Raw genomic sequence first — 21672 nt, 5'->3', positions numbered from 1 at the left:
GGGTGAGTGGGGGGTTACATAATTGCATGGCTTCATAGAAGTGGGCGACGATAGCCGCAAATAATATAAAAATCCGCAAAACATACAATGCTACCAATCACATACACAGTCATCAGTGTTGTGGAGGAATTTCTATTCGTTCCTGTTAAAAGCGCAGTAAGCATGTTGTTGAGATTTGTCCATTCATTGCCTATATCTAAGCCCCGCACTAAAGCGCTCATGTAATGCTCATGTAAAGCTCCTGCTCCAGTCATATCATACCCATCCCCAAAACGCCTTTAATCCCATCATCCAGAATGCCAATCCCCTCGTTCCCACCTTCCCACCCCCCTCTATAACCCCCCAAGCACATCCTCCAGCACAGTTTTCAGCATCTTGAGCTCGTAAAACTTGCCCACCTTCTCATATATAGCCAGCTTCTTCTCTACATCCGCGCGCTTCATCTCCCCCACCCATTCACCACTGCACGAGCAGTGCTCCATAAAATCATTAATCCTCACCCCGCTACACTTGACACACTTCAGGTCCTGTGTCGCCCACTGAGTCACCAGTGCCTCCACATCCGCAATCATCCGCTGCTCAAGCACAATCCGCTCATACTCCGTCCCGCAGTACCCGCACTTCCAGGGTCGGGACTCACCCGCGGCACCCTCGTCAGGTACTAGGTCCGCGTCTCGGCAAAAATCTAGGTCGCGCGCCATCGTGCAGGTGTCACAGATGACCTGCTGGAAACGGAGCGAGGACGAGGGGTTCACGAATGTCGCCTCGGAGCTGAACTCGCGCACCTCGAAGAGCATGAGGAGCTCCTTGCGAAGGAGCCGCGCCTCAAGCATGATATTCTTGTCCAGTGAGAGGACCTGCATCAAAGACTTGACAAGCTGCAGGGCCGGGTTGGTAAAGGTGAGATGGGAGCCCGGGAGCGACGGGAAGCGGTAGTCCATGACAAGCTCCGGGTGGAGCATCTCGTCCTTCTGTCGGCGGATGAGCTGCGCAATTTGTCGCTTTAGGGGCCTCTCAAAGGTTTTGCCCAGCACGACCTTGTCTGCCTTGTCTTCACCGAGCGCGCGGACAGGGAGGAGAGTAGGCCGGGGCGTGGCGTTGGGGTCTTCGAACTGCGGCCTCTTCAGTCCGTGCATCAGATCGATGAACTGAATAACCCAGTCATTGAAGATAGGCTGCATTGGCTCGGGCAAGAACTTTGCAAGCTGCCAGTGCATGATGCACTCCAACGTCTGGTTCTCAGCTTCGACGACCTCCTGACAGCCCTTCCCACCGTAGTTGAACTCGTCGTACCAAACCAGGTAGTCCCAGTATTCCTTGATCTCCAATTCCAGAAAATGGAAAAGCGGCTTCGACTTGATCGATTTGAGGATATACTGACTGTACGCGTACGCATTTCCGACCTCAGCTTTCGTAGTTTGTAGCAGCAGGCGGTTGGCATCAGCAAAAACGACGTGAGAGCCAACACGGCGGAAATCGGCCATAAGTTGCTGGAACGCCTTGCGCGACATCATCTGCACATAGTAGTGTAGAGAGCGGTCGTACATAAAAGAGTTGGGGCTCTCGACCCAGCGCAGTAGATGCAGAACCATCATGTCCGCCATTGGGCTGCCCTTGCATGCCTCTGTCCACCAGGCCTTCACCATCTCTCGCAGTACCGTCACACCTGCTCCAGCGAACGCATTGTCAGAATACAAGACATTCGCTCCATCGGTAGGTGCGTCATCTTGGGGAGCAGCAGGATTGAAGGTTACTGAATCTGTAGAACCTTCCAGATCGTTGATCAGAGACGAGGTCAATATAGTATTGATCGCCAGGTTTCGGACATCAATCTCAATGCAAACAGAAGAATATGTCCCTGGGTTGTTGACAGTGGGCATTTGAACCGTCTCCAGCGGCCCCAGTACATCGTCCTTCTCATAACCCGCATGATCAGGTCTTGGACCACTTGACCACCAAAGCACAACATTGTTCTTCTCTAGCCTCCTGGCGTAAGCGATATCGATCAAGAATCTTGGATCGTCACGCTCCAAATTGCAAAGTGGCACATCGCCGTATCTCGCCAGGTTCGTGAGTTCGGAGATCCATGAGCCAAGGTTAAGGTAGTTGTTGATGATGCGCTTTGCAATGAATGCTTGCCACCCAAGAGGTGGGAACGAGACATCCTTTTTGTCGTGCTGAAGCGTTAAGACTGGGAAGTCGGCAAGTACTGGCATATCATGCAGAAGCATACGTTTCTGTGGAGATTGAATCACGAGCATGAGTGGTTTCGTTTCATCGTTCTTGATCTTCTTCACCAAGTCGCCCACTTCAAGGAGTGCCTTGCGCTTGGTGGATACAACCTTAGTAGTGAACTGTATCTTGTCTTGGTAATCAAAGCAGTCTTGCCATGCCTTGCCTTCCGCCTCGGAAAACCGTTTGGCCAGGGCGTCCGTGTATATTTTGGCGATATTCGGAAGCTCTTGACTCTCTCTGGAGTTCTGAAGGATAACGATGTGCGCTTGGTCCCTCGCACTCGAAAATATGGCGAAGATTTGGCGTTCGCCTGCCACAATATGGTACAGGTAAAGGTATGCCATCGGAGAGTCGGTCAGATAGGGGTTCTTTGCCACAGATTGCTTCAGTGAGGACAAGTCAAACCCATGCTCAAGACCCTTACCAAGGACACCAGATTGAGTATCGTCAAACGTGCACAGGGTGCCGAGTTGCAGTAAAGCGCGGACATCCAGGGGTACTTGTTTCTCATAAACTCCTTCGACACTTGGGTGGTTGAAGAGTAGTGCGAGCTTTCGGGCTTCATTGACGTACACATCCTCCGACATTGTGAGCTTGAATAGATGCACTGAAGGATGTCCATTCGGGAGAGTGTGAGACACCTTCTGGGCTGAGCATCCCTCAATATCCACATCTGGCAAATCCTTTCCTTTCATATTCAGAAATAGACTGCGTGGTACTTTCACTTTGATGGTGTGGACCTTGTTATCAATCAACACATGTGCCAATACTGTGCCCGGGCTTTCAGTGCCACTAAGCTGCAGCACCTGCCAGGTGCTCCTGTAAACAAGCTCGGCTTGGACTCGGAAGGTAGCTCCAATATCACTAGAGGCAGCGGCCCGCGTCTCACCAAAGAGATGTCGACGACGAATCCGCGCCTGCTTTTGGATCTTCCACTTCTGCTTTTGATACTTTAAGAAGCCAATATAGTCTTCTGTCGGATCAGGCATAGTCTTTGGCAAAGCGGCGAAAGGGTCAACTGATACCGGAACTGCAGGTTCGGGCGACTTTCGCTTCTGTGGTTTTGACTGAGATGACAGAACCAGGTTGGCTATGGTTTTCGGCTTCAATATTTGCGTTCCGAAGTCTTCCAGATCCCCGAGAGTCTGGTCCTTCAGGTTTGTAATATCTTCCAGCGGTTGCTTAGCAAACAGATCAGTCATCTTCTTCTGCTTCATCTTGTCGTCCTTGGTGTTAATTCGTCGTTGAAGCCATTCCGGATGCGCAACTCTTGGGACGGGGTTGCGGACTTTTTGAAGCGCGGCAGGAATAGTAATGAGCTTCTGGATGACAGACCCGAGACGGTCAAGATAGTAGTTCCAGTCCAGTAGTGCTCTAGGATCCATATTCTCGGGGTCTTCCTTGAGCCACTTCCTTAGGTAGTAGCGCTTGACTGATGTTTCTGCAGAAAATATAGCAACCGGAATAGCGCGCTCAGTAACCGGAGCAGACTTGGGCCTTGCGCAGATAATATACTTGCAGTTCAACCCCTTATCCTTGATCATCTGCTCTCCAAGGAAATCTGCCAGTCGCTTTGCTGTTGTGATAGACGTCGACTTCTGCGTACCATATTCTGCAAGCGTCTTTGACATACTCCTGTTTTCGCAAATAAGGTCAATGAGCTCCTCATCCGCGAGTGTTTCACCCTTTGAGTGCAGCACGTCAAGCCACCTATTGGCGACCTTGGCTACTGCGGCATAAGTCTCGGCGAGTGTTGTCCCCTCCAGGAAGAACTTAAAGATTTGCTGCTGGAAGATCTTGATCAGCTTCAGCTCTCCTCTTCGCTTGACTTCGAATCCCTTCAGCTCTGCCAGACTTCCGTCATCGTTGAATACTGCATAACGCTTCTTCAAGTTCTTGTCTTCCTCTTTGGATGTCGGCAACACCATGGCCTTATATGGACCATCGACTTCGAAGAAGATAGTGTTGTCGCTGTGTGTCTCGTATCTGAAGGTTGCAGGGTCCTTGAGCGTCTGGTATTGGTGGTTGGTAAACTTGTCGTGAACAAGATGGTTCAACATGACACAGGGGTAAGAAATAGTAAACTTCTTCCCATTCTTCATGGTAAATCCGTAGTTCTCCGGGAATGTGGCGGGAAGCATGCACCAAATACCATCCGTGTCGAGTTCCAGGGGTCGACCAATCCTCTCAACCAGCTGACGTGCCATCTGAATGATGTGGGCTCCAGTCAAGCAAGTAACACCAGCCATTTCCATAGAATACCAGCGAGAACCTTTTCTCATGACATATCCATAGAAGGAGTTCAGAATAACCTTGTGGGCCAATTGCAGCGAGTCGAACAGAATAATCATCTTGTTGCCATTATCGATGTCCGCTTGGGATGCGCCTGAAGATTTCAGTGCGTCCGTTTTCCCCTTCCAAACCTTGTGCTGGCCTTTATATTCGTACCGACGATCTCTGAAATCTCTGACTGTATTGATGTAGAACGGATTCTCACGCTGACAGATAATCGCTTCTCTCTCGATTGTCGTCGAATCGTGAATTTTGTGATAGATCTTTTGACTGTATATTTGCAACCGCTTCCTCACCAAGGCAGATTGTTCATCAGCTGGTAATTCTTCAAAAGTCCTCGCGGGGCTATTTGGCCATTTCCCGGGAAATTTCTCGTTTTCGAGCGAGTGCCGGATCATATTATACTCATTGCGTTTGGCGGGTAGGTATTCTCCACGCCATGCCCATGGCATTCTCCTGTCACAGGTCTTACCTGGACGATTGAAGTCGCATGCTGCGCAATCTGACTCGCTGATCATAGAATCGGGTTGTAGCCGATTGGTCGTCATAATATTGGGATACATAGCGGCAACATCCAAATGGTAAATAAGGGGTCGTTCGCTTCGGTTCGCTGTCGCCTTCAAGCTTATAAGGCGGTCAGTGATTTGCTGCTTGACTTCGTCGTAGTTGGTAATATCGTCCAGGTTCTTCTTCTCCTCGACAGTGATACTGAATTTAAGAGCAGCATCGAGGTCTGCCAAGAGCTCATCGATGGCCGTGGTGTCAACAGCAAAATTGACCGGAATATCCGCCCTGAAAACACCAGCCTCTATACTCTCGACGTGACCACCAACGTAAGTCTCCGACTCGAGAAGATGGCCATCCCAGAAAGACTCTTTCGGAGTTACGTGCTTATTCGGAAGGACGATCTCTTTTTGATATGCTTCAACCATCAGAAGCATTTCGCATAGAGTACCAGTTCCCTTTCTGAGGACCGCGTCTGGTCCTAAAGGAATAATAGTACACAGTGAGAAGATGAAGGGATGCACGTATTTCATGTACAGATAATACGTCGCCACCGCATCGGAGACGGAATATTCTGATAACGTTTGCGGCCTTTCGCTCGCATACTGAAGCATCAGTTCCGGGTCGAGCTCATCTGGATCGTACCCAAGCTTTGCAACCGTCACAGCTTTCAAGCCTCGGCTTCCCTGTGGCAAGTAACTGTCGCGGTTGACCCAGTGAAAACAATCCATGTGCACACTGTAGTTGCATTGGTACTGATCTTCACTGTCCTTCTTCCAGCCAATTTCCTGGTACATATCTATGCCGTTGACACTGGCCCTGGCGTCGACGAATGGCCAATCAAAGAAATCTCCGTTGTATGTCGCTATTACTGTTGGCCTTGCCTCCTTAATGTGTAGGAAAAAGCGCTCTATCAGCGCCTTCTCGTCCGGCTCGTTGAAGATCATAAAAGGCCCTTGGTATTCCGGCTTAGGCGTATATTCGAAATCGTCAATATCCTCGGAAACAATCTCTCGATTTGTGATGAGAAAGCCCTGCCCGTCAATCATATACGATATCATCATAATCTGATCGATCGAGGCATCTGGAAATTTCAGGGGTAATTTTGTCGTCTCGATATCGTAGGCCATGATGACTGGGTCTGCTCGCTGCAACCTCTCTGTGATGCATCTTATCGACGTATGCCCATGCTTTGCTTCCACTTCATACCACTTTCCGACTCTGATGTCTAAATCGATCAGGACCCGCACATGATATGGTACATCATATTCTCTAATGTCAACAATGAAATCGCTCGCATCCACAATCGTCGTATTAAGTTGTTTATCGTTATCTCGTGAGTCGTCGTCAAAAAGGTCAAAGCCTGCATTCGCGCTGTATCTCATTAGCATATGTTACGCTCGGCTCTTCTCCCCCGTCAAGGTTTACTAACCTGGCGACCTCCGCATATGTATCCATAGCATTCATCTGCTTCTTATTCTTCTCTGCGATGGGAATCACATCCCTCCTCGCCCTCAAAAGGTCCTCCTGGTTTACAAACCGAAGCTCAAGAAACGTCCTCCTGTAGCCAAGCAAATGATTCGGCATCTGCAAGTCCTCCTTCTCCACCCGTCGCACACTCTTCACACATCCTCCTCCAGCTACCCGCTTTAGCCACTCCTCGGCTTCTGGCTCGTAGCCCCTCTTCACCGCGACCAGAAAGTAGGGCTCAAACTCCACAGCCGCCTTGAAAGTGCCACCATCGTCCTCGAGAAAGTATAAGTCGAGCGCAGACCGGCCGCCTGGGTTGTTGTCGTCTTCTAATTCCGTGGCCTGGAGATTTACAAGCCAGCCCGTCTTTTTTCTTCCGCTCTCATATCGTGCAAACTCCATTGCCTCGTCGACAGCGTTCGCCAACTTAGTGGCTTCGCGCTTTTCGTCTGCGGAGGTTGCCTCATTTCGACTTGACGCCGCGAAGGTTTTCGTTCGGCTGCCATGGTATGCTTGTTTTCCGCCGCGGCGGTAGCCATTCTGTGGCCGGCGAGTGCCCGCCATTTTCTCGTTCTTGCTCTGTCGAGCTGCTGAAGACCCGTCGAATGGGGAGGTGGTTATGTTGGAGTCGCCAGGGTATAAAATGCAGGTAGAAGAATAAAAAAGAAATGCGAGACCACAAAAGTAACCATTTGTCGCCGTAGAGAAGTTTACTACTCAGACGGGCAACAATTGTCAAAATGAATAGTTAAGTGCTGTCGTCTGTAGTGGTCCCTCCAACAGCCAAATTGGGTTTCTCAGCACTGGTGTACGCGCGACGCGTCGTGTAAATCACTTTACGCGCCCTACGATTGGGGTCCGTGCACAAATAAAGTATAACGAGCTAAGCCAAATAAAGCAATATGTACCTCAATCCACATCATATGTGCCTCGGAGCTTCATCATTCCCCCACGACCAGCACAATGTCCGACGACAAAGGAGCCAAACGGCAATCACACCCTGCGGATCCGCCGCCGGGCGCGACTGCTCCCCCGGAGCATGTCGACAAACCCAAGATCTACGAGGTCTTCGACGGCACATCGACGGCAAACGGACTTCCGGAAGGCTATGGGCAAAATTCAGCGGGCAGAAGACCACAGAATGTGAGCCTGACGGACGCTGCGAAGACGGTTAAAGTGGAGGATTTCAAAAATATACATACATATCCATGCGTACGGGAGAGTCTCCTCACTAGCATTGGCAGCGCCTTTGCAATTGGTGGAACAAGGATGCTATTTGGCAGTACGTTTTTAAGCCGGAAATAACCCAGTCCACTGGCCATACTGACAAGAAACAGCGCCGATTGTTAGAGCATGCAACTGGACAGCGGGAACCTTCTGTTTGGTGGGGATTGGCTCATACGAATTCTGTCTCCAGAAGAGGCGGTTGGAGAAGATTAACATGAAGAGGGCGGTGGAGATTATTGACCGCAAAAAGGCCCAGAAAGAGGCTGAAGCGGAGCAGAAGCGAAAAGAGAGGAGGAGGAAGAAGGAAGAGGAAGATGCGGCTGTTGAGGCAAGGAAGAGGAGCAATTGGAAATTTTGGTGATAGGAGGGTCTTGGACGGACAAATGTATATAGTAAGTGTACAATATCTATATGGGGTTCGGTAGGCATGTATACACGATCTTAGTGTTGGGAGAACAAATTAGACGGCATAAGCAAAAGCTATTGATTTTGTCTGTGGCATCAACGGCAATGACAGGCACATTTCATTGAGTTGGGTTTTCACAAGATGCAGTTCTCAGAAACACAGCAATTCCAGCTCTGACATTGTATGACACTAAACGACGAAGTCTTGTTAGAGCGCCAGTTACTAATCTACTCGTCGCTCCATCCGCGGTACACTGTTCGGCTTCCATACACCTCTCCCTTCTTCAACAAGACCTGTCCCTTCCACTCATCAACATTGATAGCGTTAACGAACCGGCTGGGCTCGACACAGAAACCGCTTCTAGCGCCTCTGGCCGGAAGCCCTTCAACCGAAGGAACGTCGATGTACTTTCCAGTGTAGAACTGGAAGGAGGGTTCGGTTGAGAGCACCTCCAAATGGATCTTAGTCCTTGGGTGGTATGCTGCGACCAGTTTCCTCAGAGCTTGGTCTCTCGTATCTATCGGGATGGAGTTCGGTGGTGCGTCGAAAACAAAGCAATCGTCGACATCAGGCTCGGTAACCCCCAAGGTAGCCTTGCTGAGGTCGGCCGCATCGTACACTGTTGGGCCGCCAGTTGGGATTCCGTGCTCATCGACTGGCAGGTATAGCTTGGTGCTGAGCTCAACATCGGTACCTGCGATGGTTGGCTCTCCGGAGAGGTTGAAGTATCTGCAAATCATGTTAATTCCTTTTTTTGCAGCAATAACATTATCAGAACTCACGAGTGGTTTGTCATGTTAATGACGGTCTCATCGGCACCGCCAACAAGCTCGGCCTGGTACTCCATAGCCAAGACATTAACTTCCTTTCCCTCAGGAGTCAGTTGCGTGCCTGCTGTGTAGATAACCGAAACCTCCAAGTCTCCTGGGAAGCCCTCCTCGCCGTCGTGGCTCTTAAGTGTGAACTTGACACTCTCTCCGCCTGTAAGCTTTCCGCCTTCCAGTCCTGGAATCTCCCTTTGTCCAACGGGAGTAGGTCCTGCCCACTCACGCTTTCCCCATCCGATATCGCCACCGTGAAGGCTGTTTGGTCCGTTGTTCGCGGCCAAAGCGTATGATTTCCCGTTCAGAGAGTCAAGCTTCGCGCCCTTGATCCTGTTGGCGACGCGGCCAATAGTTTCGCCAAAGAAAGGGCCATTGTGCTTTTGGTACAGCTCGGCGGTGGGGAAGCCCTGGACAATATTGGTCTTTCCGACGTTGAATGTCTGAATAATTGCTCCGAGGGGTAGGAACTCAAAGGCTGCGGGGGATGCCATGGCTATGATTGTGATAAAACAACTCAACAACTTATTATTTCTGGATGAAGTTGACAAGGTTTGAGCAAACAATCAGAGCGTTACAGGAATTCAGTGAGGAATGAACTGGTATAATATGCGCAATGCAGGTAAGCACGTCAGAAGTGCTAGAAATCTGTATGTAAATAGCGATACCCCCACCATAGCTCCGTCTTCAAATCAGGCTGAGTACAACGACCCCGCACACCCGCGAATCCGCTGACGACGCTACGCCGGAGCTACTCCGGGTCATGTATTTCCGGAAACTATGCCACAGAACGCACGCTATACAGTAAATAATAGGAAAATAATATCATATTGTGGAGAAGCTAGCACGGCCAATTCTGCTAACCCCTCTCTACGGATATTTTCGAACAACAGAGGCTTTGAAATACCTCTGGTAGCGTTGAAGATCAAAGGTTCCCTCCTCGAGCTCTCTGCTATCAGAATCCCCTGCCCACCAGAAGGTTCTACAGCCACTCAAAACCTCCTCGCTACTCAATTCAATATCGCACGCACACCAAGTATAGGCGGAGGTCTCATACTCCTTCAACCGGAGGAAATGTGATTCGGTGTTGACTCTCCACATTGACCCCGAAACTCTCCCGCCTTCGTGTGGTATAAGTGCTGGATACATACCCCACATTTTCATAGAAAACCCGCAAACAGATCCGCTTTCAAAAATAGGCGCCTCTGGAAGTTCAAGAACAGCCTGTAGAACTTCAGGGTCCATGAGGGAGCCATAGAAGAAGAAGGGGCATGGTTCAAATGGACGCTCGGCGTCTTTGGAGGCGAACACTGGCCGCGTCGCCGGTTCTAACTTCTTCGACCTTACAGATATAGTTGATCTCAAAGAATTGGCCTTTGGGTTCGGGGGAAGAGGAGGAGGCGAAGGGATCACTGTCTCTTGGATCAGCTGTGCCATTTTAAAGTTGCACAACGTATCAATGTGTTTGCTCTCTCACTACCATTGGCAAGCATCAATAGACGTTGAATGGTGCATCGCATAGTATATGCCAATCGAGGTCAAAGTATGGCTAGGCTACAATGTAAGTTGTGATCTTGCTCCAATAGTACTCGTGAATGGCCCCCTTGAGAAAGTGACAACAGGTCTGTTAGTTGAAGCATATGTATAGTCCTGGATTTGACCAACTCCTCGCCTTATCTTATCGTACGTGTCAAGGGGTCGTGCCTCCAGAACAAGGCTACGCCACAAGGCTGACTCTTTCTCCCAATAATGAGAGAGACCACAACTCTCATGACCATCACAATTGATATCGGGTCCTCAGCCTGTAGTCACATCTCCGACTTGGCATCCTGGATATGGGTAGCTATACCGTCTCTATACGAGCACCATCTATTCACTTGTGAGCGAAGTGTTTAGAATCACGCTGTGTGCCACAGATTCAAGCTAGAAGCGAAGAAAGACCGCCGCCCATCCGCCAACTGTCACCTGCCGTTTTCATTTAAACGGCCGGCAAATTACTCATCTTCAACAACACCTCGCGCGAGGCTCTCGGGGTTGTTGCGATCCTGCTGAGGTGATCATCATATTCAGGTTCTACCACATAAATCTGTTGTGTTGGGCTCAAGTAAGCCTCATGCAGTATGCCGCTTTACCCCGCCGCACCGTCACCTAAACGGAAACGAGATGAAAAGCCACATTCGCCACAGCAGAGAGTCACTTCGAGACGGTTATATACACTCCCAGAAAAGTTAATGTCGTCTTCTGGAGAGGATATCGAGACGGGGGTTGAGACTCCACGGTCCAGGGTAGCCCATAGCTTTGGGGAGCTGCAAATAGAGGGAACTGGTGGGGTCAGCAGGCTGGACCTGCTTGGGACGTTTGGGGCATCATCGAAAGTTGACAACGGCGAATCCAGAAAGCAAGTCAAATCTGCTCAGAATGGATTAAAAGAAATCCCAGAGACACCCCAGGTCTCCTCCAATATAGTTTCAGGCCCGGCTGGTGCTATACGGTTTGATATGAAGGCCGCATTTGGCAGCCAGCAAAACAACATAATATTCACAGGCGCCAACTCTACCAGTACCCCAACTACACTCACTACAACGCTTCCTAGTCGCCCAAGTCATAAGCTACCGGCCTCTCCGCCTTCGCCTGATCCTCCACCCCAGCAATTCTCGCCGGCGCCCTCGCCTCCTGTCACTCCTATGACATCACCCTCTCAGGAACCTCCATCGCTTCACTGGGAAGAGTCTGAAATTACTGGTCACAACCCAAGTGATCCAGATGATGATGGCGAGGGTATTAACGGCGTCGGCTTCAAACCCACCGCTGCTATTGCCCGGGCTCGTTCCGAGCGCCGCCGCAAGCAGTTGGCTGACTATAAGTCCCGTGAAGATAAGGAGGCCAGAGATGCGAGGGCTAAGAGGGCCGCACTGAGGAGGCGAAAGGGGAGTGAAGGTGTGGCTGTTAAGACCGAGGAAAGTCAGGTATCGGAGAAGGAGAGAAGGGTGAGGTTCTCTGAGGCCGAAAGAGCGATCGATGTGCTCTGAGAGTCTTCTGGGCTTTTTGAGGTTGGAAAGAAATTGAGATTATGAATATATGTCTGTCTTGGTTTTAATCGCATTATTTTGCATCAGAGGGCTTGGATGGGGGTCTAGGAGCTGAGTTATAATATTCATATAGCGCGGCGTTAAGCTGGAGTTGAAGCAGCTATTGCGTTGGTTCCGTTTAGCATTTATAAGCTCAACTATTTAATTTGATTACTACGGATTCATACCATTAGAAATATTCCATAATCTTTCTTTCCACATCGAGCGATATTATGATATGCACCTGGCTTATACGACCCCGCATACGTCACAATGCGGGGTTGGTTAGTGTAACAGCTGACAGGCGATGCCATGATCAAGAACCATAATATCAGTCTTATAGAGCATCAAAATATAAACATATTCCATATCCATCTATAGCTCCCGAACAATACAATGTCATCCGACAAGAAGACAATAATAGCATTCGACCTCTACGGCACCCTCCTCTCCACCGACTCCATCGCCAAAGAACTCTCAAACCACTTCGGCGATGATAAAGCAAAGAACCTCGCCGCATTATGGCGCCGCTATCAACTCGAATATACTTGGAGATTAAATAGCATGTGTTAGGCCCCCTTTTTCCGGCCTCTGTGGCTCTCATGTACTAAAACAATCCAGCAATATACAAAGACTTCAGCTCCGTAACCCGCGCATCCCTCACCCACGCCCTAGCAGAGTCACATCTCTCCCTACCATCTACAGCAATCGACTCCCTAATGCGCGCCTACGACTCTCTTGATCTCAATCCCGACGCCGCTCCCGGGCTAATCTCCCTCCAGTCCTCTACAGCAATAGACGCGTACATCTTCTCCAACGGCAGCCCCGCCATGCTCAAAGCGTCCGTTACAAAGTCGCTTTCCCTAGCCCAGTTCCAAGGCATCTTCCAGGACATCGTGAGTGTAGAGGAAGTCAAGGTGTACAAGCCTCATCCAAAGGCGTATCATCATTTGGCGGGGAGGGTGGGGAGAGGGGATCTGGAGAGTATTTGGCTTGTTTCGTCGAATCCGTTTGATATTGTTGGGGCGAGGGCGGCGGGGTTGAAGGCTGCGTGGGTGGATCGGCAGAGTTTGGGGTGGATTGATGGGCTGGGGGAGTTGGTGGGGGGGAAGGGACCGACGGTTGTTGTGAGGGGGGTTGATGAGGCTGTGAAGGAGATTCGACGGCAGGCGGGAGATTTATAGTTTGGGAGATATGAATGTAGTCAAACCAAAAATTGAATTGAACTCTGATAACAATAGGAGTTTGTATCATATCTATTCGTAATTATATCTATATTTGCGTACCTTCATGGTGGAGGTACCCTTAACCCTGCCTTCGACCCAACACCAGCCTGACTTCGTTATAAGTCAAATTCTTGAAGCGCAACTCCTCGAGGACCCCCGTCGCCCCCGCATTGCTAGCAAATGCGCGGTCAGATGCATCAGTGAAGGACATAAGTCCATCCTGTGCTTTCTCCGGGAGATTTAGCAATGTTGCCGCCTCGCGAAGCTTTGGCATCCCCAAATCCGATGACGAGCCATCAGTGATGTAGTTATCGATCAATGACAACATAGCACTGAGGTCACGGTAGAACTGAGCAGCTCCATTTCTAGTGAACTTCTCGCGCATGAGGACATCGCGCCATAGGGACTCTCCCAGGAATTCGAAAACCTCGCCGAATATGCGGCGGAATGTGGCCGTTGCTACTGCGTTGTGGAGGAAGGACATATCTCTTTCCAAGGTCTGTAGTGGAGCTTCAAATTCTGCCGTAATGTTCATTGGGGCTTGTACGCCTGTATTCAATTAGTATTTAAAAGTCCCGTGTGGGAAAAATGTATCTTACCAGCTTCCGAAATATCCACTGTTAACCAGTTGGGTTTATTAGTATATGCTCTTAAAGTAGCCGGCAGCGAATGTTTGATAGACTCCGTCATGAGTAGCTGGGCGTGGTCCCGCTGCTTTGTATATGCGCTTACTGTCTCGTCAAATACGGCACCGTCGCCATCAGAGCCTACTGATACTGATGTACTGTTTCTCACGGCTTCGTAGCTCATAGCTTCAGCCAAGTTATCGCCCATACTCCTTTTCTTAGCACGCTCTTGGAGCTCAATCCACAGGCCTAGGAAGAACTGAGATTATGTTAGTATGATGTGTGGTAACGTAATATCTGTAAAGAGCCTTACCAGGTCATTGCTCCAATCATTCAAGGTGTTGATAACATGATCTGAGCTTCCGTAGACTTTGCATAGACTCTCTAAGCCGCCAGTTCCTTCCATTTGTGCTTGCTGTTCCTTTGTCACGCCGTGCAATGCTCGTCCAACAGTAGAAGTTATAGCAATATAGGCATCCAGTGAATCTTTCAGGAGGCTGTGATATTCGTCAAGAATCCTGATCTGGATATCAATAACAAATCTCATCTGAAACGAGAATTTGGGCAACCCCTGGTATTGCTTGGTCACATTCCCAAGCAGATCCATGACCTTCGAAGCGCCATAGGTAGCCTTTGTTGTATTTGGGCCAGTGCTGTCATAATCAATCCTTGAGTTGTCATTAGACTCAATGATGCTTTTATATCTCATCACAGCAAAATCCTTCTCCACCTCCAGCCACCTAAGGAACCATTTGTCGAGAACTTCCCGCGTGAGGCCTTTCCAGCCTTTCTTCGAATTTCCACCATCGTAGTTGAATTTCAATCGTATATCTTCGTCGAACTTCATAAGTGAGACCATAAAACTGCTCAAAACCGAGGGTTCGTTGGCTATCGAAACCAGGAGCGTATTAACCCTCTCGCGCACCACAGGAAGGAGCGCTGTAATAAATGCGGCAACTGGGTCATTGTAGGAACGATTTGTTGTCACTGTGCTGCCGAAATGTGACATCAGGATTGGCCCAACATTGTCAATCAAATAATCTTCACGACTTTCAACCAGCTCCACCACCCATTGTAGAAAGTAAGCTGGGTGGAGCTTAGTGTTGCTGGCTTTGGTGCCCATGAAGTGATACCGGAATTGCTGGACAAAAGGTTTAGTCAAGCAAGCCATCGGCAATAAGACCATTGGTTGCCGGGCAGGGGCGTTGAGAATCTCCGGTGTTTGGAGCTCAAGCAGTCGTTGAAAGCTAGCTGTCCATGCTTCTGTAGGAGTCTCGCTGGCTGTAGGCCAATCTGTTTTCTTCAGAACACCCTCAAAGTTGTCCACCATCACTTGTTTCATCTCAGACCAGAGTATATTTGCTCTCTTTTCGACATGAGTTACAAGATGCCCAGCTGCATCATCGGCAGGTGTCTGCAGGCGACGTAGCGAGATAGAAAGTTCCTTCAAGCGGGCATATGGCTTCAGAGCCTCTTTCGGGTGCTCAGGGAGGAAACCCCGCGCTTCTTTGGCGAGGCTGTCGACCTCTTGGAGCATTTCCACATAGTAGTATGCGAGGTCGAGACGTCGAAGCTTCTCTATTGGAGCTTTGAATCTTTGCACCGCTTCATCAGGGGCGTCTGAGGCGGTAACTATGGTGAGCCGCTTATCTATTCCCGACTGGATATCTTGGAAAGCTTTTGTTCGCTGTAATAGTGTATCGCTATGTGTGGCGGCTGCTTCGTTTGATTTGGCAAGCTTGGATCGAGCGTCTTGGAGCTGTAAGGGAGTTTCAGCATATAGATTTTATGGGGAAGCTTCAGCCATATTCAGGGATATTGCTACTAACCTGGCTCAGCAATTGTACTCGCTGTTCTTCGACATTGGCAATCAATGAATCCAAATTCTGGAAATCCGCAGCTGTTTGTAGCTTGTCGTTCAAATAGTCATCGAGGCGGATGTCGTGTTCTCCTTCGGAAATATTGCTACTATTCCTCACTACCGCAATGGGGCTTCTCTCATTTCTAGCCACTGAAGCTGATGCCATGGCGTTGAGTTGCAAAATAAGTTAATTGTGCATCGTGTTCTCTACCCCAGATTCGAAGCTTGGGTTGGTCGTAGCGGGGCGGAATAATGACGGGTCCCGGCGGCACCACAGGTCCCCTGCAAGTCGCGTACTCATCGCGATCTCTTGCCTATGACGTCCCTAAATGCACCGTCATGTACAAAGTGGAACAACGACACAGGTACGACAACTTTCCATGTCTTCAGAGTAGCTTGACATACGTGTGATCCGGCCATTTTAGCCAGGCGACACATGGATGTCAAATACGGTCAATACAGCTTGCGAGAGCACAAGGAGGCTCATGGCATATGCGCCTTGTCAGAGTGGCTACTGGAGACCAGATGAATTAAGATCATGAGTTGGAACCTCAAATAATGGCGCCCCCTGCAAAGCGACCAAAGCTCAGCAATAGTAGCAAATCTTCGCCGGCGAAGCAAAGAGGGCTAGATTATTTCTTCAGTAAACAGAAGGGAGGGTCGCCAGCCAAATCCAGCCAAAATCACCAGGATGCGCAGGCAGAAGATACCACGACTGAGCTTACCGACGAGCAGTTTGCTAGGAAGCTTCAAGCTCAATGGGATGAAGAAGATGCGGGGTCATCGACAGTCGCCGTGCCGAGACAAGACGATATAGGCTCTCCCTTTGTGGCGTCGGAGCAGCTGAATTATGATGTTCCAATAACAGACACCGATAATGCTGAACAGAGGCAAGACAATAAGGCAGGCGAAAGCCCTAGGACTGTGTCTACGGTGACGAGCTCGTTTATGAGCAAAGACAGCGGCTCCAGCAATCAGGCCCTCAAAGTCAAGAATAGCCTGGCTCTACAATCCGGTGTCTCGGAAGAGGATTCGATATCCAGTGGCATTTGTTTTGACGAAAGTCCTCTCACATTTGATCCGCATAAATATCTCCCGGACCTTCAAAAGCAGTGGGCTGGGCACGGGGGTAATGCATCCTATGCCCTAGTCATTAGATGCTTTGTTCTAGTGAATAGCACGCAAAGTAGGATTAAGATCGTGGACACTCTAGTCAACCTACTGAGAACCATCATTGAAGGGGATCCAAGTAGTCTGCTACCTGCTGTATGTATATCTTCCACAGGTTGTCTCCTATCTACCGGGCCATGTATTGTAGCCCCCTATTCGGGCCCAATGTCAGTCTTTGGTATCGCATTTTCGGTAGAACCCGTTCTAACAGGTAGTAGGTATGGCTTGCCACAAATGCAATATCCCCACCCTATATATCTCTTGAACTTGGTCTGGGTGGCTCAGCCATATCCAAGGCGTTAAAACAAGCATGCGGTTTAGATAGCAAATCTCTCAAGGCACTCTATAATAAAGTTGGCGACGCTGGGGACGTGGCATTTGAAGCAAAGAAGAGACAAACCTTTACTCTACGAAAACCAAAACCTCTGACAATCAAAACGGTCTACGACTCTCTCGTCCAGATAGCAACGGTTCAAGGCACAGGTAGTGGTGAAAGAAAACAGCGCATTGTCGATAAGTTATTACAAGATGCCAGGGGCCCCGAGGAAAGCCGATATCTTGTTCGAACGCTATGTCAGCATCTTCGCATTGGAGCAGTCAAAACTACGATGCTTATAGCGTTGTCGAGAGCGTTCACTTTGTCACGGCCGACAAATGCAGAATTTCCATTGAGGTCACAGGCGGAGCTAAGTGCGCTTAAGAAAGAATCCTTAGCTGAAGTATGGTCCAAAGCAGAAGAGATCGTGAAAGCTTGTTTTGCAAAAAGGCCCAACTACAATGACCTCGTTCCCGCACTTCTTGAAATTGGGGTGTGTGACGAGCTTCTTGTCAGGTGTGGCCTTGGGCTCCATGTGCCTTTGATGCCTATGTTGGGCAATATCACTCGCGATCTGTCCGAAATGCTCACAAAGCTTCAGGGTCGAGACTTTAGTTGCGAGTTCAAATATGATGGGCAAAGAGCGCAAGTGCATTGCGACGCCAATGGGAAGGTTTCGATTTTTTCACGCCACTTAGAGCTCATGACCGACAAATACCCAGACCTCGTCGCATTGATTCCCAAAATCCGCGGTGATAGCGTAAATAGCTTCATTTTGGAAGGGGAGGTAGTCGCTGTGGATCGAGAGACCGGTGATCTCAAGACATTCCAGACGCTCACGAATCGCGCTCGAAAGGATGTGGCTATTGGAAGCATTAAAATCGATGTTTGTCTTTTCGCATTTGACCTCATGTATCTCAACGGTGAGCCGTTGTTGAATAGGCCGTTTCGAGAGCGACGATCCCTGCTAAGGAGTCTCTTTGTAGAGTTACCTCGACACTTCACTTGGGTACAGAGCATGGATGCAACATCGCAAGATTCAGAGGCAATTCTTGAGTTTTTTAAAAGCGCAACAGACGCTAAGTGTGAAGGGATTATGGTCAAAATCCTTGACGACCTTCCCGATCCTAGGCTCGTCATAGAGCCCAAAGACGAAGGAGCTGTCATCGAGGCTGGGGGACTACAAACTCCGGTAGCAATTTCCAAGAAAGAAAAACAGATGAAAAATAGTGAAAAGGAACCCGAGAAGGAAAAGCGTGCAGGTCGAAGAAAGGCTCTATTATCTACTTACGAGCCAGACAAGCGACTTGACTCTTGGCTCAAAGTCAAGAAAGACTACAGTGCAACCTTCGACAGTCTAGATCTCATTCCCGTTGCCGGTTGGCATGGTCAAGGGCGCAAATCCAAGTTCTGGTCCCCTATCCTGCTAGCCGTCCGCAATGAGACTACAGGGAGCCTTGAAGCCGTATGCAAATGCATCTCGGGGTTTACAGACAATTTCTACAAGGCCAACAAGGAGTTTTACAATGAGGATGGCCCGAATGTATTAGGCAGTAAGCCTAGCTATATAGACTATACCGGAGGTTACCCTGATGTCTGGTTCGAACCCCAAGAGGTCTGGGAGATGGCGTTTGCAGATATTACTATCAGCCCCGTGTACACGGCGGCGATTGGTTTGGTCACGGAAAATAAGGGTGTCAGCTTGCGTTTCCCTAGATTCTTGAAGAAGAGAGAAGACAAGGGAATCGATGAGGCGAGTACGAGTGACTTTCTCGCCAGTTTGTGGAGAAAGCAGGAGGCCAGGGTTGTAAAGGAGGTCCAGAACGATGTGGACGAGGAATAGAACGCTCCATCTCTCAGCTTTGCCGTATTGATTAATGAGATATAGTTGCTTTTATTTCCCTAACTTAGATATTTGAAAATATAATAGAACGCTTATACAAAAAAATAGTATAGAAATGAACGGATTTTATTTGGGGTTGGTGGTATAATAATAATAACTCCATGGAAAATCAAACGGTAACACCACACACTGTGTGCAATATTTCGGCAAATTTGAATTCAACTATGGCAGTAGTTATTGTAAATATAATATATATCATTCAAATACATTAAATGCGTTTGACTATCTTCGTTCAAGTATGGTAGTTTGGTTTACAAGGCTGGGTCACGTGGAAAGGTCTTCACCATGATTGTGAGGCAGAAACATTTTTAGCGGATCGCGAACGCGACTTTTCTTATATTTCGATAGAGGTAATCGGCTATATAGGGAGGAAGACGAGCTTGATAATCCAGCCCCACACGCAACAGCTACCTCCATTTCGAGATATTTTTCACGAATATAGCTCGAACACACAATCGTTTCCACATAGAGCTTATCGACCTTCCATAAAACCGCAGCCATGTCGTTCGGTGGCCAGACCCCGACCATCATTGTGCTCAAGGAGGGCATGTCACCTGAAGCTCCTTACTCTGGATATTAGCTGACATTTGGTACAGGAACGGATTCGTCGCAGGGAAAGGGACAAGTTATATCGAATATCAATGCTTGCCTAGCTGTTCAAGAAACCATCAGAAGCACCCTGGGCCCATACGGAGGGGATTTGTTAATGGTGGACGAGAATGGCAGACAAACGATCACAAATGACGGAGCAACTGTCATGAAGGTATGCAAGCGTCAGGAAAGGGCCAAGGGCATATTATAACAACATCTGACATATCATAGCTCTTAGATATTGTTCACCCCGCAGCCCGAATTCTTACAGATATCGCGCGATCGCAAGACGCCGAAGTTGGAGATGGAACGACCTCCGTCGTGGTCCTGGCTGGCGAGATCCTGAAGGAGATCAAGGAACATGTGGAGCAGGGCGTGAGCTCGCAGACGATTATCAAGGGTCTGAGAAGAGCTAGCATGATGGCGGTCAACAAGATTAAGGAGATTGCTGTCAACACAAACGAGGGCAACCAGAGGGACACATTGAGCAAATTGGCGGGCACAGCAATGAGCAGCAAGCTTATCAAGAGGAACACAGGCTTCTTCACCAAGAGTGGGTATCCCTGATTTCATATCGAAATATTTATGCTAATACAGTCTGTAGTGGTTGTCGATGCCGTCCTGACTCTGGACCAAGACGATTTGAACGAGAACCTCATTGGCGTTAAGAAGATCCCAGGTGGCTCCCTCACCGATTCCCTCTTCGTCAACGGTGTTGCGTTCAAGAAGACCTTCTCTTACGCTGGATTCGAGCAACAACCAAAGTCGTTCAAGAACCCAAAGATTGTGTGTCTCAACGTAGAGCTAGAGTTGAAGAGCGAGAAGGACAATGCCGAAGTCAGGGTGGAGCAAGTGTCAGAATACCAGGCAATTGTCGACGCCGAATGGCAAATCATTTACAACAAGATGGAGGCTCTGTACAAGTCGGGCGCCAAGGTTGTCCTCTCCAAACTCCCCATCGGAGATCTCGCCACCCAGTACTTCGCCGACCGCGACATCTTCTGCGCTGGCCGTGTCGCCTCCGCCGACCTTGACCGCATCATCCAGGCTTGCGGAGGTTCCATCCAATCCACATGCTCTGACATCCACCCCGAGCACCTCGGTGTCTGCGGCCGCTTCGAGGAGAAGCAGATCGGAAACGAGCGTTTCAACTTCTTCGAGGACTGCCCCGAGGCCAAGACCTGTACGCTCGTCCTCCGCGGCGGAGCCGAGCAGTTCATCGCCGAGGTCGAGCGCTCCCTGCACGACGCCATCATGATCGTCAAGCGCGCCATCAAGCACAACACCATCGTCGCAGGTGGCGGCGCCTGCGAGATGGAGATCTCAGCCTACCTCCACAGATACGCCGATAAGAGCATCTCGAACAAGCAGCAGGCGATCATCAAGTCGTTCGCCAAGGCGCTCGAGGTGATCCCGCGCCAGCTGTGCGACAACGCCGGCTTCGACGCGACTGACATCCTCAACAAGCTGCGCGTCGAGCACCGCAAGGGCAGCACCTGGGCCGGTGTCGACTTCGTCAACGAGGGCATCGCTGATAACATGGAGATGTTCGTGTGGGAGCCCGCGCTCGTCAAGATCAATGCCATCCAGGCGGCGACGGAGGCTAGTTGCCTGATCCTGAGCGTGGATGAGACGATCAAGAATGAGGAGTCGCAGGCGCCGCAGGCACCGGGCCAGCAATTACCGCCTGGAGCTGCACAGAGGGCGCTCAGGGGCAGAGGCAGAGGCATGCCAAGGAGATGAACGGGCGCTGATGGGATTATGTAAAAGAGAAAAAGCGGATGTTAATGTATATTAGAGGTTCGGATACCATAGAGCTGAATCCTTATATCATAGTGCATAACAACTACAGCTTTCAAAGAAGGGGGTTCGATGCGTGGGGCGTGATATAATTGATAGTCGTAGTTTTGTGTCATCATATGAGATGAGGTCTCACCAATAAGATCCAAGTACGTC

General features: G+C 49.5%; 9 protein-coding genes across 9 annotated transcripts; 5 read left to right on the top strand and 4 right to left on the bottom strand.

Annotated features, from left to right (window-relative positions):
• Positions 1 to 332: 332 nt before the first annotated feature.
• POL2 (DNA polymerase epsilon catalytic subunit) lies at positions 333 to 7294 on the bottom strand (the record flags this gene model as incomplete). The annotated part of the gene is made up of 2 exons (XM_018277836.2): positions 6464 to 7294; positions 333 to 6405 (listed from the first exon to the last, which is right to left on the bottom strand). Exons 1-2 carry the CDS (start codon positions 7063 to 7065, stop codon positions 333 to 335), a joined length of 6675 nt encoding a protein of 2224 aa, XP_018127057.1. The 5' UTR covers positions 7066 to 7294.
• Positions 7295 to 7437: 143 nt separating this feature from the next.
• On the top strand, positions 7438 to 8246 carry VE01_08410 (uncharacterized protein). The gene is made up of 2 exons (XM_018277835.2): positions 7438 to 7783; positions 7839 to 8246. The coding sequence occupies exons 1-2, from the start codon at positions 7465 to 7467 to the stop codon at positions 8087 to 8089; spliced, it is 570 nt and encodes a 189-aa protein (XP_018127056.1). The 5' UTR covers positions 7438 to 7464; the 3' UTR covers positions 8090 to 8246.
• Positions 8247 to 8283: 37 nt separating this feature from the next.
• On the bottom strand, positions 8284 to 9599 carry VE01_08409 (uncharacterized protein). Its single transcript, XM_018277834.2, has 2 exons — positions 8917 to 9599; positions 8284 to 8863 (listed from the first exon to the last, which is right to left on the bottom strand). Exons 1-2 carry the CDS (start codon positions 9447 to 9449, stop codon positions 8362 to 8364), a joined length of 1035 nt encoding a protein of 344 aa, XP_018127001.1. The 5' UTR covers positions 9450 to 9599; the 3' UTR covers positions 8284 to 8361.
• A 166-nt stretch (positions 9600 to 9765) lies between these two features.
• On the bottom strand, positions 9766 to 10747 carry VE01_08408 (uncharacterized protein). The gene has a single exon (XM_018277833.2). It carries the CDS (start codon positions 10390 to 10392, stop codon positions 9826 to 9828), a length of 567 nt encoding a protein of 188 aa, XP_018127002.1. The 5' UTR covers positions 10393 to 10747; the 3' UTR covers positions 9766 to 9825.
• A 328-nt stretch (positions 10748 to 11075) lies between these two features.
• On the top strand, positions 11076 to 11984 carry VE01_08407 (uncharacterized protein; the record flags this gene model as incomplete). The annotated part of the gene is made up of 1 exon (XM_018277832.1): positions 11076 to 11984. The coding sequence occupies one exon, from the start codon at positions 11076 to 11078 to the stop codon at positions 11982 to 11984; it is 909 nt and encodes a 302-aa protein (XP_018127009.1).
• Positions 11985 to 12419: 435 nt separating this feature from the next.
• VE01_08406 (uncharacterized protein) lies at positions 12420 to 13207 on the top strand (the record flags this gene model as incomplete). The annotated part of the gene is made up of 2 exons (XM_018277831.1): positions 12420 to 12591; positions 12645 to 13207. 2 exons carry the CDS (start codon positions 12420 to 12422, stop codon positions 13205 to 13207), a joined length of 735 nt encoding a protein of 244 aa, XP_018127010.1.
• A 4-nt stretch (positions 13208 to 13211) lies between these two features.
• Positions 13212 to 15960, bottom strand: VE01_08405 (uncharacterized protein). The gene is made up of 4 exons (XM_018277830.2): positions 15705 to 15960; positions 14189 to 15634; positions 13849 to 14134; positions 13212 to 13798 (listed from the first exon to the last, which is right to left on the bottom strand). The coding sequence occupies exons 1-4, from the start codon at positions 15900 to 15902 to the stop codon at positions 13329 to 13331; spliced, it is 2400 nt and encodes a 799-aa protein (XP_018127007.1). The 5' UTR covers positions 15903 to 15960; the 3' UTR covers positions 13212 to 13328.
• Positions 15961 to 16039: 79 nt separating this feature from the next.
• VE01_08404 (uncharacterized protein) lies at positions 16040 to 19208 on the top strand. Its single transcript, XM_018277829.2, has 2 exons — positions 16040 to 17002; positions 17125 to 19208. The coding sequence occupies exons 1-2, from the start codon at positions 16295 to 16297 to the stop codon at positions 19063 to 19065; spliced, it is 2649 nt and encodes an 882-aa protein (XP_018127008.1). The 5' UTR covers positions 16040 to 16294; the 3' UTR covers positions 19066 to 19208.
• A 191-nt stretch (positions 19209 to 19399) lies between these two features.
• Positions 19400 to 21659, top strand: CCT7 (chaperonin-containing T-complex subunit). The gene is made up of 4 exons (XM_059463958.1): positions 19400 to 19670; positions 19722 to 19888; positions 19948 to 20269; positions 20321 to 21659. Exons 1-4 carry the CDS (start codon positions 19625 to 19627, stop codon positions 21457 to 21459), a joined length of 1674 nt encoding a protein of 557 aa, XP_059319395.1. The 5' UTR covers positions 19400 to 19624; the 3' UTR covers positions 21460 to 21659.
• Positions 21660 to 21672: the final 13 nt, after the last annotated feature.

Source organism: Pseudogymnoascus verrucosus, assembly GCF_001662655.1.
Source record: "Pseudogymnoascus verrucosus strain UAMH 10579 unplaced genomic scaffold scaffold_50, whole genome shotgun sequence".
Classification (NCBI taxonomy): Eukaryota; Fungi; Ascomycota; class Leotiomycetes; order Thelebolales; family Thelebolaceae; genus Pseudogymnoascus; species Pseudogymnoascus verrucosus.
The sequence above is the reverse complement of the archived record's forward strand: the minus strand, read 5'-3'. Positions and strand labels throughout refer to the sequence as shown.

Excerpts from the sequence above, each read along its gene's own strand:
- VE01_08410 (XM_018277835.2), top strand. The coding sequence starts at position 7,465 with ATGTCCGACGACAAAGGAGCCAAACGGCAATCACACCCTGCGGATCCG. Across the intron at positions 7,784-7,838 it reads AACAAGGATGCTATTTGGCA|CGCCGATTGTTAGAGCATGC; the intron begins GTACGTTTTTAA and ends GACAAGAAACAG.
- VE01_08409 (XM_018277834.2), bottom strand. The coding sequence starts at position 9,449 with ATGGCATCCCCCGCAGCCTTTGAGTTCCTACCCCTCGGAGCAATTATT. Across the intron at positions 8,864-8,916 it reads ATTAACATGACAAACCACTC|ATACTTCAACCTCTCCGGAG; the intron begins GTGAGTTCTGAT and ends CATGATTTGCAG.
- VE01_08408 (XM_018277833.2), bottom strand. The coding sequence starts at position 10,392 with ATGGCACAGCTGATCCAAGAGACAGTGATCCCTTCGCCTCCTCCTCTT.
- VE01_08405 (XM_018277830.2), bottom strand. The coding sequence starts at position 15,902 with ATGGCATCAGCTTCAGTGGCTAGAAATGAGAGAAGCCCCATTGCGGTA. Across the intron at positions 14,135-14,188 it reads ATGATTGGAGCAATGACCTG|TTCTTCCTAGGCCTGTGGAT; the intron begins GTAAGGCTCTTT and ends ACATAATCTCAG. Across the intron at positions 13,799-13,848 it reads AGTGGATATTTCGGAAGCTG|GCGTACAAGCCCCAATGAAC; the intron begins GTAAGATACATT and ends AATTGAATACAG.
- VE01_08404 (XM_018277829.2), top strand. The coding sequence starts at position 16,295 with ATGGCGCCCCCTGCAAAGCGACCAAAGCTCAGCAATAGTAGCAAATCT. Across the intron at positions 17,003-17,124 it reads CAAGTAGTCTGCTACCTGCT|GTATGGCTTGCCACAAATGC; the intron begins GTATGTATATCT and ends AACAGGTAGTAG.
- CCT7 (XM_059463958.1), top strand. The coding sequence starts at position 19,625 with ATGTCGTTCGGTGGCCAGACCCCGACCATCATTGTGCTCAAGGAGG. Across the intron at positions 19,889-19,947 it reads ACGGAGCAACTGTCATGAAG|CTCTTAGATATTGTTCACCC; the intron begins GTATGCAAGCGT and ends GACATATCATAG. Across the intron at positions 20,270-20,320 it reads CACAGGCTTCTTCACCAAGA|TGGTTGTCGATGCCGTCCTG; the intron begins GTGGGTATCCCT and ends TACAGTCTGTAG.